Below are 17541 nucleotides of genomic sequence, written 5' to 3' on the forward strand. Positions count from 1 at the left end.
TTCGGTAAAGTCACTTAGGTATAAAATAAAATAAAATACCTACGTGACTTTACCGAACGAACCAAAGAGTATGAATTCCTGCAGTCACGAAAGCTTCAAATCAAGCAATGCATTACTGTAATTCGAATAATCAAAGGCAGTTAGCAGTGATAATTAATAATAATGTAATACATTTAGTATTCACATTATTTTTTATAGTGCAGGGCTATCACAGACTGATAATGTCTGCCAGTGAAGGGTAATGTTGCTCTGTAATTTCATCAAATTAAGTAATCTTTTTTATTAGCATGATGGGAAATGCTTATCATGGGATGTCTAATTTGGTGATTCCAAATCATGGCTTCCTGAGATGCCGCGGTGGCGAGACGTTAAATACCTCACCTAGTATACAGGAGGTCGTGGATTTTATCCCAACTCTGTGGTCGTGGGTTTGATCCCAACCCTATTTGAAGTTTGCACGTTCTCCCCGTGGTCGCATGAATTTCTCTCCGAGTCCTCTGGTTTTTCTCTCCGCATTTAGAAACATGCATTTAGAGTATTTGTTCTGCTTTAAATTTTCACGTGATAAGCCACTTCATTGAGCTATCGTTTCTGGAAAAACAGAGCTGTATAGCTCAAGTGGGTGGCCTTACCTGGTCAAATAATAAACAGGTCTCAGTCGACAGGGCGATGCGGTACTCTCCATGGTCCGGGACTCGTGGCCACAGTCACGCTCGGGCTCCACATTCCTGATGTTCCACTCATGAAGCAGGTGGCCGCGTCAGCGCTCACGAATTCTGTCGAGTTTCCGTCCACTGTCTTCGAGGGGAGGTCGAAGCCAGAGACCTCTATGGTTGGATCAGCGATGGGGCGTTGGTCCTTTACGTTGCATGCGTCCCACGATCCCATCCATGTGGATAACATGTTGGTGGTGCCAACTGCATGGGTATTGGCTGCTGTTTTCCAGAATGGACGGTGCGATTTAAAGCACACTCCTGGCGGGATTACTTTAAATGTTTTCCCTCTCGCGTAGCACGGTAGCATCGTGGCGGATGGCAGCACCAGGAGCCACTCAGTTGTCGTGGCGGCGTTGAGCTGTATGCCTATGATCTTTGTGTGGCAGCTGCTGGACCATGAGGCAGAGCAGTGTCCTGCAGCAGAGTGAACCAAGGCCACTGTGGTGGTGCAGAGCATTCGAGCAGTGCTCCCCCATGGCGTTCTAGCGAGTTTCTCGATGAGGTTCACCCTGCTTTTTTTTACTTTTTGACCGATGCTGGTGAGATGATGGCGAGAGGTGAGAGTCCGGTCAAGGGTGATGCCCCAGGTACATTGGACGGGGTCTGTGGGTCAGGAGATTTCCGCAAAAGGAAACGTTGAATTCTTTCCTGGCGGCATTGTTGAACAGATGGAATGCCAATGAGTCAATTGTCTTCTCTGGATTAGGGCGGAGGTGCCAGAAGCCCGGAAGTAGCATTCCAATGCCTGTCAACCCATACGGGTTACCCGTATTCTTGTACAGGGAAATTGAGCTTTCAGGTCTATACGGCATACAACCGTTTCAAATACGGGCAAAAAATGTTTTGTCTATTTGTTTGTGTTTCTCTCTTGTGATGAGACTTTGTAGGATGAACGTTGAGATTTATAAGGGCACGGGGTGACCAATAAGGTCCGAATTGATCTGTAATAAAGTAGGCACTGAAAAGGGGTTGACAGGTATGTATTCCAGCAAGCCCTGTTTGCTTGAAAGATATTGATGCGGGGCAGCTTTTTTCACACAGAGAGAGCTTGAGCATCTTTTTGACTCTGCGTTTCTTTTCGGCAGTAGTCTGGGCCTTTGAATTGGCTAGGATGTAGCCAGGCCACCATGTCATCGGCCCTGACCTTTGGCACCTCAGGTGTGGGTAGTGAGGTGGCTCCAAGATGACGGAGGAGGTTCCCAGGTTTCCTGCTGAAGTCTGAGAAGGCCACGTTTTCCGTGATTTCTCGGAAAACGTGAGTGAGTGCCGTTGCTGTGTCCGGGGCTTGGGTGGCATTGAACTCTGGCTGCAGTCTCTCGCATTCCTGGGACCAGCAAGGCTCTTTCCTGTAGCCGCCCGGGATGCTTCTGCCACCACTTTCAGCGGTCGGGCAAAACGGCAGGAGTTAGTGATGTGCGAGTAGGTTATGTAGTTGTTTATTTGGGACCATGATGCCGGCACACGTGGCCTACGTCCATTGCGAAGCAGACGGCACACATGCATGATTAATACAACCGCAGTGTCTTACACCTGCTATGGACTCGCACTCTGAACCTTTGCAACGATCGAGACAAACGCGCTGCTACTTGGCCATTTCACTGGCCCAAATACTGTTACGTCTACCCATCATACTCTGCTTTCAGTGTGAAATGAAACTATAAATACTGAACATTTTTGCGTGATTGCACTTTAAATATTTTACATATAAATATAGAATTGGAGTTAAAAGGGTTAAAAAAACCTTTCCTCTCTCTTGGCATGCACCCCCTTCGCTTGCAACCCCGTCCAGTTACACCCGTTGTCCTGCACCCCAAAGTTTACCTGCCTCTCCAAAACGATCTCATCCTGCTGCGTCTGGGGCTACCACCACTTCGCGAGTGAAGGACAGCTGATTGATTGGCTGTGACGTGACCTTGATGCAGTAGGCCAATGTATATGTATGCCCTGATGTGTAATGCACAGTACTAGAACAACGCCCAGGACATCACAATTCTCTCTTGAGGTGGACCCCTCTGCGTTGGCAAGGCTGATTGATAGAAAAGAGAATTACATTTGCCTTGCTCACACTTTCTCTTTTGTGATATTGCGCATAACAGGATGGAAAAAAAAAACGCGGGTAACACAGATATCAGGCAGTTAATTCGATTGTCTAAAAAGTTCCTATTGCGTCTGATTCGATATGGTGGCGCGCTATGGTTGCGTCCAATTAGCTGTGGTGAGCCGTGAATTTATCCGAGTGGTAAAGCACAAACTTGGAGAACAGGATTTATTTGCAGCCACTTTTTTCGACGAATTTTATAAAACACAAACATTAATTTAAAAAAAACGAAGAAAACAGCGTTTCCAGCAGACCACTTGCCACTGGTGTGCACGGTTTGGCTGCTATAAATGTCCACGTGATAAGCCACTTCGTTGAGCTATCATTTGAGGCCAGGTCACTTCTAAAAAATTAGAGCCACGTAGCTCAGTGGGCCTCACTTGGTAAAATAAAAAATAGGCTTTCTTTTTAAGACAGGGATTGCACAAAGGGACAAGAATGACAACAATACGGCCCCCAATGTCGGTTGCACCTCTCGGATAACAGCGGATCGATGGGATCGCTGCAGACGCTTGCGCGGGCAAATCATTCGCGGCTTTCAACCGCGAATGATTTGACGACGCTCGGACGACACACAGTGCCGAAGTATGGTACGCACCTTGAACACGAACGTGGCCCCGCCGCCACCCCCGCCTCCTCCCGCCCACTTCGACACTTTGCCCTCTCTCCTTTTCTCGTCTTCTATAACGGTGGACTCTCCTCGGCAAACCTGGTCCACATGGTGGTCAATCTGCGCACCGCAGAGAAACGACAAATCCCCGGTTGGTGGGGGGGGGTGACCGCGATGTGTTTTGCAACATTTTGTGACGTTGCCATTAATATTGGTCGTTGCATTTTTTCCCTCAAGATTTTAATTCCAAAAAAGTTTTTTAGAAAATACAACAAAAACCCCAACTAATTCAAGTTGTAAATACTTTTCTCGTACATGTATGCTGTGTGAAATGTTTCCAGGAGTAATCGCTGTAATGCCATGGCAATTGTGTGACGGCGTGATATTCTTATACGGCAACGTACATCGTGTGCGTTGCCGTATAAGAATATCTTGATACAGCTAATCTGGCTGTGACGGTCCCACCTGATGACGGAGACTTGTGTTGCCTCCGAAACGTCGTGATTTTTGTTTTTATTTTATTTTACTTTCTGCGTGGCTTTACCGAAAGAACCTAAGAAGAGTACATCGTGTGCACTGTTGGCGAGATTGTATGAATGAGAAAGACTCGTGGCTGGCTTAAGTTGAGTGAAATGCAGTTGAAAACGTTTTTTAAGTAATCTTCTTCACACTGGAAGTACAGCAAAGCACAAAAAAGAATACCGCAAAAATGTTACATTAAACTCGTATTTGACGTAATTTTCATGCGGCAAGATTTTGATGAATTGTATCGCAGATACCACGGTGGTGAGCACATGCCAACGATAACGTCCCATTGTCATCAAATCGCTCTGTCACGGTTCAACATGATTGGATTGCCTTTGAGAGACCCAGGTGCAAAAAGTAATTGTCATAGTTTTTTTGGGCAGTGCAGTAACAAACGAACAAAGGTTTCTATATCTGCAAAGCAAAACTTCACACGCGGAATAAAAAAGATCGTTGTGACACAAACACATCCCGAGTGCGAACATTCACACCCTGCACCGCACTCTCATGTGTTTTTTTGATCGGTCAAGTTCGCATGCAAGTTGCCACCGTTTATGTGTGTGGCGAGGAATTGAGGAAGGGACACCAGGATTATAATGCAGTGGACTAACTCTTCATCACCACTCCCCATGAAGCGATCTCACACAAACTTGATTTGAAACTTTCGTGACTGCAGGAGTTACTCTTTGGTTCTTTCGGCATGCGAACTTGACCGATCAAAAAAACACATGAGAGTGCGGTGCAGGGTGTGAATGTTTGCACTCGGGATGTGTTTGTGTCACAACGATCTTTTTTATTCCGCGTGTGAAGTTTTGCTTTGCAGATATAGAAACCTTTGTTCGTTTGTTACTGCACTGCCCAAAAAAACTATGCCAATTACTTTTTGCACCTGGGTCTCTCAAAGGCAATGCAGTCATGTTGCACCGTGACAGAGCGATTTGATGACAATGGGAACGACCTACTTTGTTTTTAGGCTGAGTTCACCTAGGGGATTTCCAGGATAGCTCGAAATACAACTTTCCATCAGTGGTCTTTCCCACAAATTGAACCAAGCTCGTCAGGATTGTAGCTTGGTGTCGTGACCACTGCATCGCCGCTCCACAACACATACACGAATTTTTCTCCAGTAGCCCGCGGCAGAAATACAAACATTCGCTTGTGTAGAAGTCTTCAAACGTACACATGAGTGTGCTTGCACACACACACGCACTCAAGTCTCTGCTTGATTCATCGAAAACCCTCTCCTTTGTTACCGTGAAATTGTAATTTAAGCAATCCTAAAGTGAGACTCAATTTCCCTTAATCAGATTACAGGCTGGCTGGTTTCATTCTTGGCTGTGTTGTCAACAGCGATTGCCTGCCAGACCCAATCTGTAAATGAACCTTTGGGCTCTCGCATGATTCCCCAAGTAAGTTTCTCCCAACCTGTCTCGCTGCGGCTGTGAGTTTAATTGCTGTCATCCCATTTAGGCCACGGAACTGTGAAAAGGTGACCAGGTGGAAAGAGTACAAGTAGGTGTTAGGCTGAGTGGATTACGCGCATTGTAACACCACATAGAGGCTCATGGGATCATGTGACAATGCCATGCTTCTCGGGTTGTATGTATGCTGAACTTCTTTCGCAACTGTACGTAGCCAACCATGCTAATCGGAGGTTCGGGGGAATCACAATAAACTGAACACAAAAAGCAGTTCTAAAGAAATTAGTTTTCAAACTAGATGATTTAAATGTTGCATTGTTTCAGTGGCTTGCTAAATATCGGAAGGAAGAGCGTTCCAGATGGCCGCAGAAGCGCATCTGAAAGCGCGTGATGCAGTGACCGTCTTTGTTTGATGGTTAGCCAAAAAGCTGCTGGCGAGGATGGCAAGAGGTGAGCAGGTGTCGGTGAATGCATCGGGTTTTTAGAATGCAATTTCACAGTCGTACGTGCAAATTAAGAAAAAAAAATGCGAAATTTTCTCTCTAAAACTTGGGCACTTTGGCTTAGTTTTGCTTGTGGCAGAGATCTTCACATCGTTACATCCTCTGCTCTTTGACATCGACGACAGATTTTAAATACTTCATCAAATCGCCCGCGCATCGAATTATTGCGTTGCCTTGCCAACGATATCCCAAATGGCTCAGAAGTGAGTATTAAAAATAATAATCCATAACGAGTGGGTGCCTTTTTTTATCTCGGCACATCAAGTAAATCACCAGGGGAAGAACAGCAAAAAGCGATTTCCATCAGAGTCAACTGTTCCAACACAATCGGTGCTACTAAAGCAAATGCAACAATATCCCTTGCGGAGTGGGTGGGGGGGCGGTGGGGGGGGGGGGGCGGTGGGGGGGGGGGCGGTGGGGGGGGGTCTCCTTTGCTACTCCGCATCAGCCACATGCACGTGCGTGTATTCATGCGTGCATGTGTGGGGAGAGGTAGTGTAGTGGTTAGCACGCTGCGCTACGAACCCGGCGACCCGAGATCGATTCCCGCTCACGACCAACACCAGTTACGATTATCTCAACCAGTCTTGGGCCTCCCCTAGGTCCACTCTGCCTCAAATGAGTACCTGGTGAGGTGTTTAAACATCACACCTCGTGTGGCGTGTTGGCCTTCATAGTTTTCCTTTTTTTTTAATCGAAAACGTATTTGTGACATTTTAAGCAATAACTCCAACAGAAAACACATTTTTAGTGTTACAAAGAGCACAGAATCTTAAACAGCATTTCAACAAATATTTCATCTTAACCTATGATTTTTATGATCTTACCTTGAGGAGTGGATGAGTTGTGCTCGATTGGCTTGATTGGAGAAGGTGTTGGGAGAGTTTTAAGCCGATTACAAAGAGCACTCGCTACGCACAACGTGAGAGAACGCGATGAGACTGAGACGCATCAGGCAAGATGTTGGGCATAGATGCTAAGATTTAACACAGAGCCTTTCGCAACCAATATCCTTCATAATAAAGGTTTTTTAGGTTAGATCGCGTAAATATTAATGTGTTGTTAAGTGTATTCATATAGATTACGATGAATTATGTTCATTTGAGAATATGCATTACCTATTACCGGTTGGGTTAGTCATAGTTAATCAACATATGATCACCTGAATATGCGTGCAATGGAACGGTGTGTTACTTAATGATACGCTTTGAATGCGCGAAATACGAGTTGTACAACCTAACGGTGTATGTGCGGGGAAATTTTACGATGGGTTCATGAAAAAACAAGATTCATAGCCATAATAGAGGGTTTTGGGTTAGATCGCGTAAATATAAACGTGTCGTTAAACCCGCCACCACCCGACACAGCCAATTAGTAAGGTTGGTCACGTAAACAAAACGTGCCAATTCGTTACTAGTACAGTGCACGCGGTGTGCTGGAGAGTAAACCCACGACAACATTTACAATGCGAGTCCGACGTTTCGCCAGTAGTTACAACTAGCATCGTCAGGCGACAGCCCGATCTAACCCAAACATCTCTATTATGTATAATATTGGTCGTCGCGAACGCCAACATGTTATGGTATATTGCGGTGACGTATATATTGGGGACCCCCCCGCCCCACCGAGTCTATTGCCCTTAACTCCGCAACCCACACTCTGGGCTTCTGCGGCCATTGCGCTCTGCAACCAACGTACAATGCTGTTATTTCAGCTCAACATGCTTCTGAGTGGAAATGTAGTTTAATGTTCTGAAGCCTTAAGTTATCAGATGTAGCAGGGTGTCAAGGTAATGTGTACACAATTCAAGAGAGGTGGATTGGACGGAGTGGGCGTTTAAATCGGGACAGTCATTTATACTGCTGCTGCGTGACAACCCAGCTCTAATAGAGAAATGCTTTGCATTTAAGATGGCATGTGTTGAGAGCTTTAAGCTCCCGCTACTGGTCAGTGGATTAAGACCCCCCCGCATGTAGCATTAAATGTGTTTAGAAAATGTGCGTAATTACTCAGAGCTTTTGACGTAAATCAAAAGCCCACTCGAGTATTAATGGTGAATATGGCCAAATGGGAGTTCATGGAATGTGTTTTTGTTTAAGTGTTCAGAGCAACAATTGTGTGTGAATGGCTTGTCAAGCCTCTTTCATGCATACATGGCTTTGTGTAACAGTTTTACATGGGAAAAGTGCATTTAGATGTAGAAAACAAGTCAGCAAGAACCACGTTTGCTCGTCACACAGAGGTGCCACATGTATTCATGCAAAGGTCACAGTGCGATCAAATGGCTCGGCCATAAAATTAAGATAAGGACATTTGTTGCTTATTGCAGAGGTTGCGATTCGAACCCGGCAGGCTGCCCTGCTCCCTTGGCCTATCCTACAGCATGCTACTCCCTGCCGTGACCCACCAGCTATGACCAGGCCTACCCAAATCCTTGTCACTACCCCAAACCCAAACATGCCTTAACCACGTCCAACTGTCCCTCCTTCCTCTCATCATAGCTAAACCACCACTTTTAATAACCACACTCTTTATTTCAAGCACATTCCTCTAGCGTACAATTTTCCCATTATTGTTAAGCGACTTGGACTAAGTAGTTGTAATACATTTATTTAATATAATGATTATGATGATGCTGCTGCTGATGATGGCTGCAGTGTTGGAGGTTTGGCCAAACAGTGTTTTACACTGCCTCCCACAATTCTCTGGCAGTGGTGGTCTTGGGGGGAGGTGCAAGAGCTGCTCACCGAAGGGCACGCGTCGCCTCCCTGCTGTCCCACCAGCATGTAGAGGATCTCGTCCTTGTGCAGGATGAAGTTGGCCGAGATGTAAACGCCGTGCGCACGTTGTTTGTTGTTTCTGGCGCCTTTCCCTCCAGCTGCCCCGTACGCCGAAATCCTGCAATTAAACAAAGTCGGGGTCCCAAGAGAGTCTCATCATCTCTTCTGCGTGGGCGAAAGTGGGTACCTGTATTGAGGTAGCTACAGATAATGATTTTGGCTATGCCACAGTGTCTATTGCAATGCACTCTTTTAGTGACATGGATTCGATTTCTTGCTATATTTCAAAAGTGGACATTTTAATACCAATCTTTCCTGGGCTTGCCCGAGGTTACCTTCGCATAATATTGGTAACTTGGTGTATTGACGTCAGCGCTGAGAAATAAAAATGGGCCATGTATGGTCAGGACCGGATTAACCCATCGGCCTTAGGCCCTCACGTTTTGTTGGCTCTCCTTTCCATAATGAAGTAACTGCTGAGCAACGGTATCCCGGCCACGGGGATTTGTATGTCTTTGAATTACGACGACATTATTCATAACTTTGCCACAGCTAAAACAAGAGGTGAACAAATGTTTGAAGAAATTAGTGTCGTGAGAGATGTATGTTTGATGACTTACCTTGAATTGAAATGTGGTAATTTTACATAAAAAAATAGATGTGATGACTTCATAAAAGTGTTTTGCAATATGTAATACATTCTTAGGCCCTTCCCTCCTATTATCCTTAGGCCCCCCATTAACCTTAATCCAGCCTTGGCTATGGTGTTGGTCATACCTCCACCTTGTGTGACATAAATGCCTTAATAACCACCTCCTGCCAGCAACACAGTGAATACTGAACCTTCAGAATTATTTCTACTCGTCAGTTTCTGTCTGTATTCAGACGCGTTGAATTTGTACACAAAGGCACCTTGTATGCGGAATACCTACACCAGAAACGCGGAAGATTAATTAATGAAAAAAAATTTCACTTGACCTTAGAGCAACAGAGGAAAATTCAATGAGCGCGGGTTTATAGAGGGCGATGTTAAGGAGGCAGCGAGTAGTGGCTGGAGCTGAGAGTTGGGGAGACAAACGGAGAGAGAAAGATGAGGCGATAGGATAAACAACAAACCACGACTGCAATCTCGCAGTGCAGGGGCTCTGAACTGTTTTTTTTTGCATTTGCAGCACTCAAAAGTGGCCATGGCTTTGATGCACGAAACTTTCGAGTGCAGAGGCTTGTTATTTGTAGTCGCCCATTAGGGAGCACCATCTAGAGAGCTGATTGCCGCTCCACCAGCGCTGTTGGTAGGCGAGTGTGCCATCATCAAAGCCAATCTGCTGGCACACACTCAGCTGTACTCTGACCCGTAACAGTGGAGATGTTCAACGTAATTTTTCACGGCAACACCCAAGAGACCACCCCACTCCCCCCCCCCCCCCCCCAGCTGATCGCCCGATCGAGAAACCATCGTTGCAGTGAGCCACGTTGTGTGTTTTTTTTTAGTTGCAGATGTTTGCGGCAGACCTACTGATAGTGTTTGGTGAACGGGACGCGCCAAATTTGCACGCCGCGGAAGGACCCCGAGCGCGGCACCTCCACCGTTATGTTCGTGTTGCGGTACGCGTTGTCGCACTGCACCTGCGTGGGCCCCAGCGGCCCACTCGCGCCGCATGTTTTGAACATCCACTGGAGCGTGTTGTCCTTGACTGACAACCGAGGGTGTGGGGTGAGGTGGGGGTAACCAAAAACAAAGGCGGGCGAGTGGTGAAAGTGGCATCAGAATGCACGTGGTCGCGGTTGCCCCAACAAGGGGCTCGTCTCTGCACATTCCCTCGCACCTATGCGCTCATTTCCAGGTTACTCACACCGGTTTCCTCCCACAGGGAAATAAAAAAAAATTTGGATATTTAAATCGGGAGCAAAATTCTACATCCTCACCGTTGACACGACGTAATGCGGTTTCTTTTTGGTTTTCAGACTGCACGAATACACACGTCAAATGTAATTTTCAGGTAATTTTCATCAATAGCGTCTTACACTCCACTATATGTTGATAAGTGCATCTTGAATGTCCTACACATGATTGCCATAGAGCTTTACCTCGTCGTAAGACCGATGCATGTGGATTGACTGAATCAGTCAGCATCTTGCTGTGCGTGGTATATTTACTGCACGAACAGCGTGTCTGACTTGCATTTTTTGGTTTAATTTCTTATTCACTTTCAGGCAGTCTTTCCAGCTCACCTCAACATATAGCTTCATAAAGTCTGGCCTTTAGAGGTTTTTTGCCGGAACGTTCAAACGTTTATCCAGAAGTGGCACGCCGTACATGGGGTCATTTAAAAACTCTAATTATCAAAGATATAAGAATAGGTTTTCCTTTTTTTTGGCGTCCTCTGATCTAACACCGTTTGAGACTAGGCTCGAAAGAAAGCTGTCTCTGGTGTGGACCAATCAGTTTCAAAGACAATGCATATACTGTCAGGGCGTGTTTTTTGTTTGTATTTTCACCACAAGTATCTGTGGTTAATGCAGACATGATTCCTTTCAAAAGGTTTCAGTTTGGTGTTTTAACATCTTAACACCTGTTTTGTTGCCAGAAAAAAGGGGAAAACCTATTCTCATATTTTGACACTGGCAAAGGAGGTCCCTTGATATAATTATCCGTTGTAGTTCACAACATTCTAATGTGGTAAAGGTAAATGGATGCACTCTAATATATCCAACCGCGTCTGGGTTGTGATCTCAGGGGCCACAGACACACTGGAGTATCTACTCATAGCTCGGGTGCTGTCTGGATGCGGTCCTTGTTAGAGCTCGTCACACTGTGACAACTGGCGTTTACAATTCAACGTGTTAAATTACATCAATAAGATATGAATGTTTCTCTTACAACCACCACTTTGCAGCTCAGCCACCTAGGCAAGTGTGCTTTTTGTGAAAGAAAATGCCCTGTGCATTACATTTCATAGTTGGTAAGAAGGACATTCACTCATCTGGAAATGTTAATATACACATATATAAAACAGTGTTACATTTCACAAATTATCATATTTGCAATGTATGCAAAGGCTGTCAAGCAAGTATTGTACGTTTAATTGCACTACACATTTACGCACAATATTAATTCAACTGCGCCTCTCTGGAGATGAGTGTGTGCTAGCCAGTGTTAATATAATCAGCCATTTTTTTAGTCATAGTCTAGCCAACGAAAACCTGTGGGATTTTAGTCACGTCTTTGTCTGTGGATTTCATTCTGTAATTTTCTTAGTCTCGTCAACTCAAGCAGACAAAAATAGTCCATCCGTAGTTGTTAGCATTACCAGGTTGGCCAATCAGTGAATTCAGTAAATATTTATATATTCTGTATTTTAGAGTATTTGGCTGATATACATTTTCATGTGATAAGCCACTTCGTTGAGCTATGTGTGGCCAAGTCGCTTCTGAAAAAGAGCTGTATAGCTTAGTGGGCTATACGTGATGAAAAATACATAGCAAATGATCATATTTGGTCTCTCTCGGTGCATTGCTAAGGCTGTCTTCATCCATACGAGTCAATTACGCCCGTCATCGTGAAGCGTTGGTCTTTTTAGTAAGTAGTCATTGTCATCATCAAGCTTGGTTATTTTTGTCCACTCAAAGTCATCATTGACTAAAATTAAATAAGAACTTAGTTGACGACCGTTCCTGAGTAGCTTTTTGTTCGCAAAATGAATAGTGGTGCTGGCCATACTCTGAGTGGAGTTCAGCTCCAGCTCCAAGTCGAGGCCATCAAGTTTCGAGTCCTGGAAATCGATGTCCACCGATCGACGACTCTTCTGTGCTTGCGCTTGGGGTGGCATGGAAGAAAGCACAGGGAACTATCAAGCCTCACCCCCCCCCCCCGTCCCCCCACCCACCAAAAAAACGTGGATGTAACAATGGGCCCACTTCATTAGTATTTGCAGAAAGTCGGCCCGATTCCTGGATATGAAATTAATTAAGGACTGTTTTCCCCACCAGCCATGCCTCAGTCCGCACTGATCCCACGTCGACTCGATCGGCACGGTGAGATTAGCCCCCAATGGGGGATGGGGTCCATTTATATTCATGCAGAATTCTGGCTCATGCATTCTGCAGACACATGCCGGAAGGTCTGCCCCTGGCGGGAATGGGCCCAGTTTATACGTCGGTTGGATTGCTAGAATGCCTAAAAGAAAGTTCGGAGCTCGAATCCTGTTCTGGAGACATTGCTGCCAATTACATCTCCAGAGGCAATTAAATGCATGCCAATTTGTAGAAGGTCTGCAGTGTTCGTCCTATGGATAAACCAGCTACATGATACGAATAAATAAAAGCTCAATGAAAATGAGCAAAAGCACTTGATAATGACGAAGGCTGGTCAATGGGACCATGAATGAACTCTCTTTATGAATGTATTCTTTATTGATTCTAAACCATGAATGCATTGCTTAATTATTTATGTACCTTCCTGCCAATTATTCCTTAGAGTATCCCTGCGTAAAATACATTAAACATCGACATCCTTCCCACATCTTGCACAGCAAGATGCCTTTTCATTTTTGGCATTTTTTACGTTGCATTCTATTGTTGGTCGTCCGCAGTGGTCTTCTTTAACCGATTTGTTCGCAATTATCCCGCCAGGTCAGGAACATGATGCTGATAAGGCTTTTGGGGGCCGGTACAAGGTGCCCCAAAGCCTTTTTCTCTGCATCACCATTCGTGACCCTGCAGGGGTATATGAAAGTAATGGTTAAATGAAGACCTCTGTGCATGCTGGCACTGATGACTAAAACGTTTTTTTTTATACCAAAGTACAAAACGTTCTTTAAATGTATCTCCTTACCACAATAGTTTTTTTTCTTTTCTTATTAGGTTTAGTATTTATTTGTTCTGTTTTCCTTCAGCTTATATGTAAAAACAAGTGAGTATATGCACCATCTGGCACTGTAACCCTTGCCTTGATGTAAAAGCATATTAAAAATCATGATAAACAAATCTAGCAATACAACAGTGGTTATTTGATGTGATTTCAAATAGCAGCTAACATTCATAATAATTAAAACCACTGCACATATTATTCAAGTATTTGTTTTTTACTAAAATCATAACGGTCATAAATACAGGAACACTTTAAACAACACCATTATCTTCTACAATGTGTATGTTTGTCGTATTATTTTTGTTCTCTCTCTAATTCACGTTTTCCATGTCACATTTTGAAAGCCAACTGCGATGCAAGCCATTTTTTTCAGGGGAGACTAGCTTCCTTGCTGGCTTGTGTGCATACATGATATTTGAACACGTTCGAGCCGCTACGCGCATTTCCATGAGTTGACACGCGACCGCACATTGGTTACCGTTCATGGGGGAACCACGTGGCATCCTTTACACGTAGATGAGATCTCCAGTGAAATGCTTAGCTGCAAGCATCTAGGCTCGGCGATGAGGCCTCGAGGCAAATGAGCAGAGCCGTCATTAAAATAAAACACTTCTAAATTGGGAACGGATAATTACGTTGTTCACGGAGAGCAGTTCATGGAATGAGCACAAGCTGTGGTGCGGGTATTTTACAGCTAATATCATTCCCTTGTGCAGTAATTGTTCAAAGTCTTGAGAAAGTACAAATTTGCATATTAAACAGGGGGGAGAGGATGGAAGCGTGTTTAAGTGAATTGTGCATATTGTGTTTACAAAGCCTCATACAGCAAAAGACAGAGAGCTAAAAAAAAACACTGACAATGCATTAAGGAGAGAGTGTGTGGATATTTTATAACCACATGAACGTGGCTAATTTAAATGCCTGCCTGTAAAAAAAACACACCTGATTAAATAGGTAAATAACAGAACGGTGGCGGGTGTCACTGGTTTAAATTACTCTGTTCCCACATTTATATTTTACGAGTCAGTGGCATTGGCTTGGTCACTAATCATCCAAGATGAAAGGAAACACGATGGCGATATTTAAATGTGCAATTGTGCGCTTTTGTGTGTATGGATGATTGTATACTAGGAGGTAGCCCATTGCGATTCAAAGGTAATACATCACATCGAGGAACTGTATTTACCCTGCCCCCCCCCCCCACTGTGATTTGGTGAATTTATTTAATTTAAATAACACAATAAAACAATACACAGTAATAATAATAGAATAAGGCAACATCTCGCGCAATTGCACATTTAAATGTGGGTTCATGAGCAATCGTCACAGTTGATAAACAGATGAACAAAAACAGAATGACGCCTTTCCATTCTATAATTAAAAAATGGGGCTCAAGATGAGCTTGATGAGCAGCCAGCAACGGGGCAGATCAGGCAAATTATTGGCCCTAAGGTACACTTCATAACCATAACCTACATATTAAAAAGCTTTCAAAGGGCATCTTATTCATTAAAATTGATACAATATCCAGAATGAGTTACATAGACATATATAATTTAGTCGCATATTAAGGATCGACTGCAGAGTGAATTCCATTAACCCTTTCCCGTTCCGAGACGTCTGCAAGTTGCAGGGTGGGTCCCGTTCACCGCTGAATCTCGGAACGCGCACGTGGTTCTTGTTAATTTTATTGAGAGAGGCATACAGCTGTTGTTTTAAAAAAAAAACATTGTACTCATCGTAGAAAACTGTAGCGACACGACCGCACTCTATGATAGCTGGCGCCAAATTGTGCCACGGCACCCTCCCACATAGCCTTGTGGGAGCCTCGTTACCGATAAAGTTATTTAATGTTTTCTTCCGATTCCGTTCCGATGATGTGTGTGTACTGCTGAATCGTACGTGTACGTCATCGAAATGAAAATCAGAAGAAAAACATGCAGCTCTGTTGTAAGTGGTAGAGTGGAGAAACAACGCTGTGGGAATGGTAAGCTAAATTATTGGATCACATGGTTATCTGGTCACATGTCAGATGCTTGAATAATTTTGACCGAATTGGCATAAAATGTCCTATCGTATCATAGCTTACAAATGACACCTCGTCCATTGAAGTTGGTGCAGCGGATGACTCGGCGTTAAATCAGTACCTGGTGTTGGTTTGTAAACAACACAAAGGAGACAAAGGCAGTGTGACGCTGTGAGGAGCGGGGGCGTTTCGGTGCTGAATAAATGACAAATTGTTGATGGTGTTGAATGTGGAACCCGCTGTCTCGGGGACATCAACAGAGATGAACAGCGGAGCAAGGAGACAGCACCGCAGGCGTTTTTGGCGCAGATGTGAAATTCCCAGATGTGATGTGGCCAGAAAACATGGCGGTCAAGCAGATGGGCAGCGAGGAGAATTCTCGCAGACCTAGACTGTGATTTAATTCATTGCCTCACGTTTCCTCTCATAGGCAAGGCATTCCTTTCAATAGAATTGGTCAACTATCCCAATGCAAGATTCTCCTGTTGTTATTACTATCTTACAACAAAGGAATGTGTACAAATTACAGGGTGACTGTAAAAGCATAAAATGGTTACTTAAAACATGAAAATCGTTTCATATGTGGGGTGGTTAAAGATGCAGAGATAATATTGAACAAGGCTGGAGGAAAATCAGCTACTCTTGTTTATGACCTATGTGAACATGATAACATCTGATCATATAAACCATATTCATTTACTCTTTTGTAACATTTCCACGAAAGCAATTAAATTGTTTTACCCCCTTTGCTTATTTATTATTTGCTTTATTGTGCTAATTTTTCACTTGAGTGTTGCATAAAACTACCACACCAAGGGCCATATGCGTCTCTGTTCCAGATTAACCCATATGCCTTCATACGGTGGCTCAATCGATGACCAACTTTGCAATACATTATTTAATTGCAGATTAATTTGCAATATTGTTACTGCCCTGAAAACATTGCTTCTTAAATCGTCCAAATTGTGGCAGAGCCAGAATTGGACCTATGACTCGCAATATTAACAAATGTATTTTAGAACTCTCACATAATGGTAAGGCAAGAATACGTTTTTATTTTGCTATCATTTGTATAGCATTCACCAATTGTTGAACTACCTTCTGTGATTGTACTTCATTTGCCTGGATTATTAAATTTTCTCATAAATTATGGGTCTAATTCATGTGTTCACATAAAATACATTTATATTGGATATTATGGGGGTGGAAAATATGAAATGGCAATATTTTTTCCCATTTTGACATTTTTTGTCCGCTGACAATAGGCAGAAAAGCATTTTCCTTAATTGCACGAAATAAGAGCTCCGAATACATCTCGATTTTGATATCTGCATGAGAGATGAGTAGTTTTCCATTACATATGCCCTTACAGCGGGCATAGCCAAAATTACATTGTGGAATGACGAGGAAATTACATCACAAACCAAGATTCATCAGGGGTCTGCCTTGTATAGCTATCATATGTCGAGGTCATGATTGGTAGATCACACACATGATGTGAGACTCCCTTCCCATGCGTGTTGTGGTGCCATGCCTGCATTTGCCAAGAGAATGCGTGAGCAGGGATTTTAATCTAAAACCTCCATGTCTTTTGACTTGGTTGCAGACCTGCCGGGACACCTTTCTAGGCAGGTCTAGCTTGAGATGTTTTCCATTTATGGTAACGCCGCCTTCTCCTCTCTGTCGCGAGGAGGCAGGGCACTGTCTGATGCAATGTAGCAGCACTACGAGAGTGCGGATCGCGTTCTCACTGCAAAGTGTTCCTGGGCAATTTTCTTCTCAATTTCTCGAAACCAATTCTTCTCCTATCTGTTCAAAGCAGAATCCCTTTGCATATTTCTATCATGTAGATATTCCTGATAACATGAAAAAAAATTATACCGTTATGATGATTAGAGCATGATTTCTGTTCTTGTTTTTAACCTCGACGTTAAAATAAATTGTTGATTCCAGGGGCCGTATGAATGCTTCTGCTGGTGGTATCCACAATGC

At 43.9% G+C, this 17541-nt stretch overlaps 1 protein-coding gene across 1 annotated transcript in view; it reads right to left on the reverse strand.

Moving 5' to 3' along the window:
• The window catches only part of LOC144719998 (leukocyte tyrosine kinase receptor-like), a 106794-nt gene that overhangs the window by 40318 nt on the left and 48935 nt on the right, over window positions 1–17541 (reverse strand). The window contains exons 5-8 of the mRNA XM_078596401.1: window positions 12375–12470; window positions 10170–10347; window positions 8621–8771; window positions 3413–3544 (exon numbers count right to left, since the gene is read on the reverse strand). Of these exons, the coding sequence (XP_078452527.1) occupies window positions 3413–3544; window positions 8621–8771; window positions 10170–10347; window positions 12375–12470 (557 nt within the window). The remainder of the gene's footprint in view (window positions 1–3412; window positions 3545–8620; window positions 8772–10169; window positions 10348–12374; window positions 12471–17541) is intronic.

Source organism: Lampetra planeri, chromosome 7, assembly GCF_965212315.1.
Source record: "Lampetra planeri chromosome 7, kcLamPlan1.2.h2, whole genome shotgun sequence".
NCBI lineage: Eukaryota > Metazoa > Chordata > Hyperoartia > Petromyzontiformes > Petromyzontidae > Lampetra > Lampetra planeri.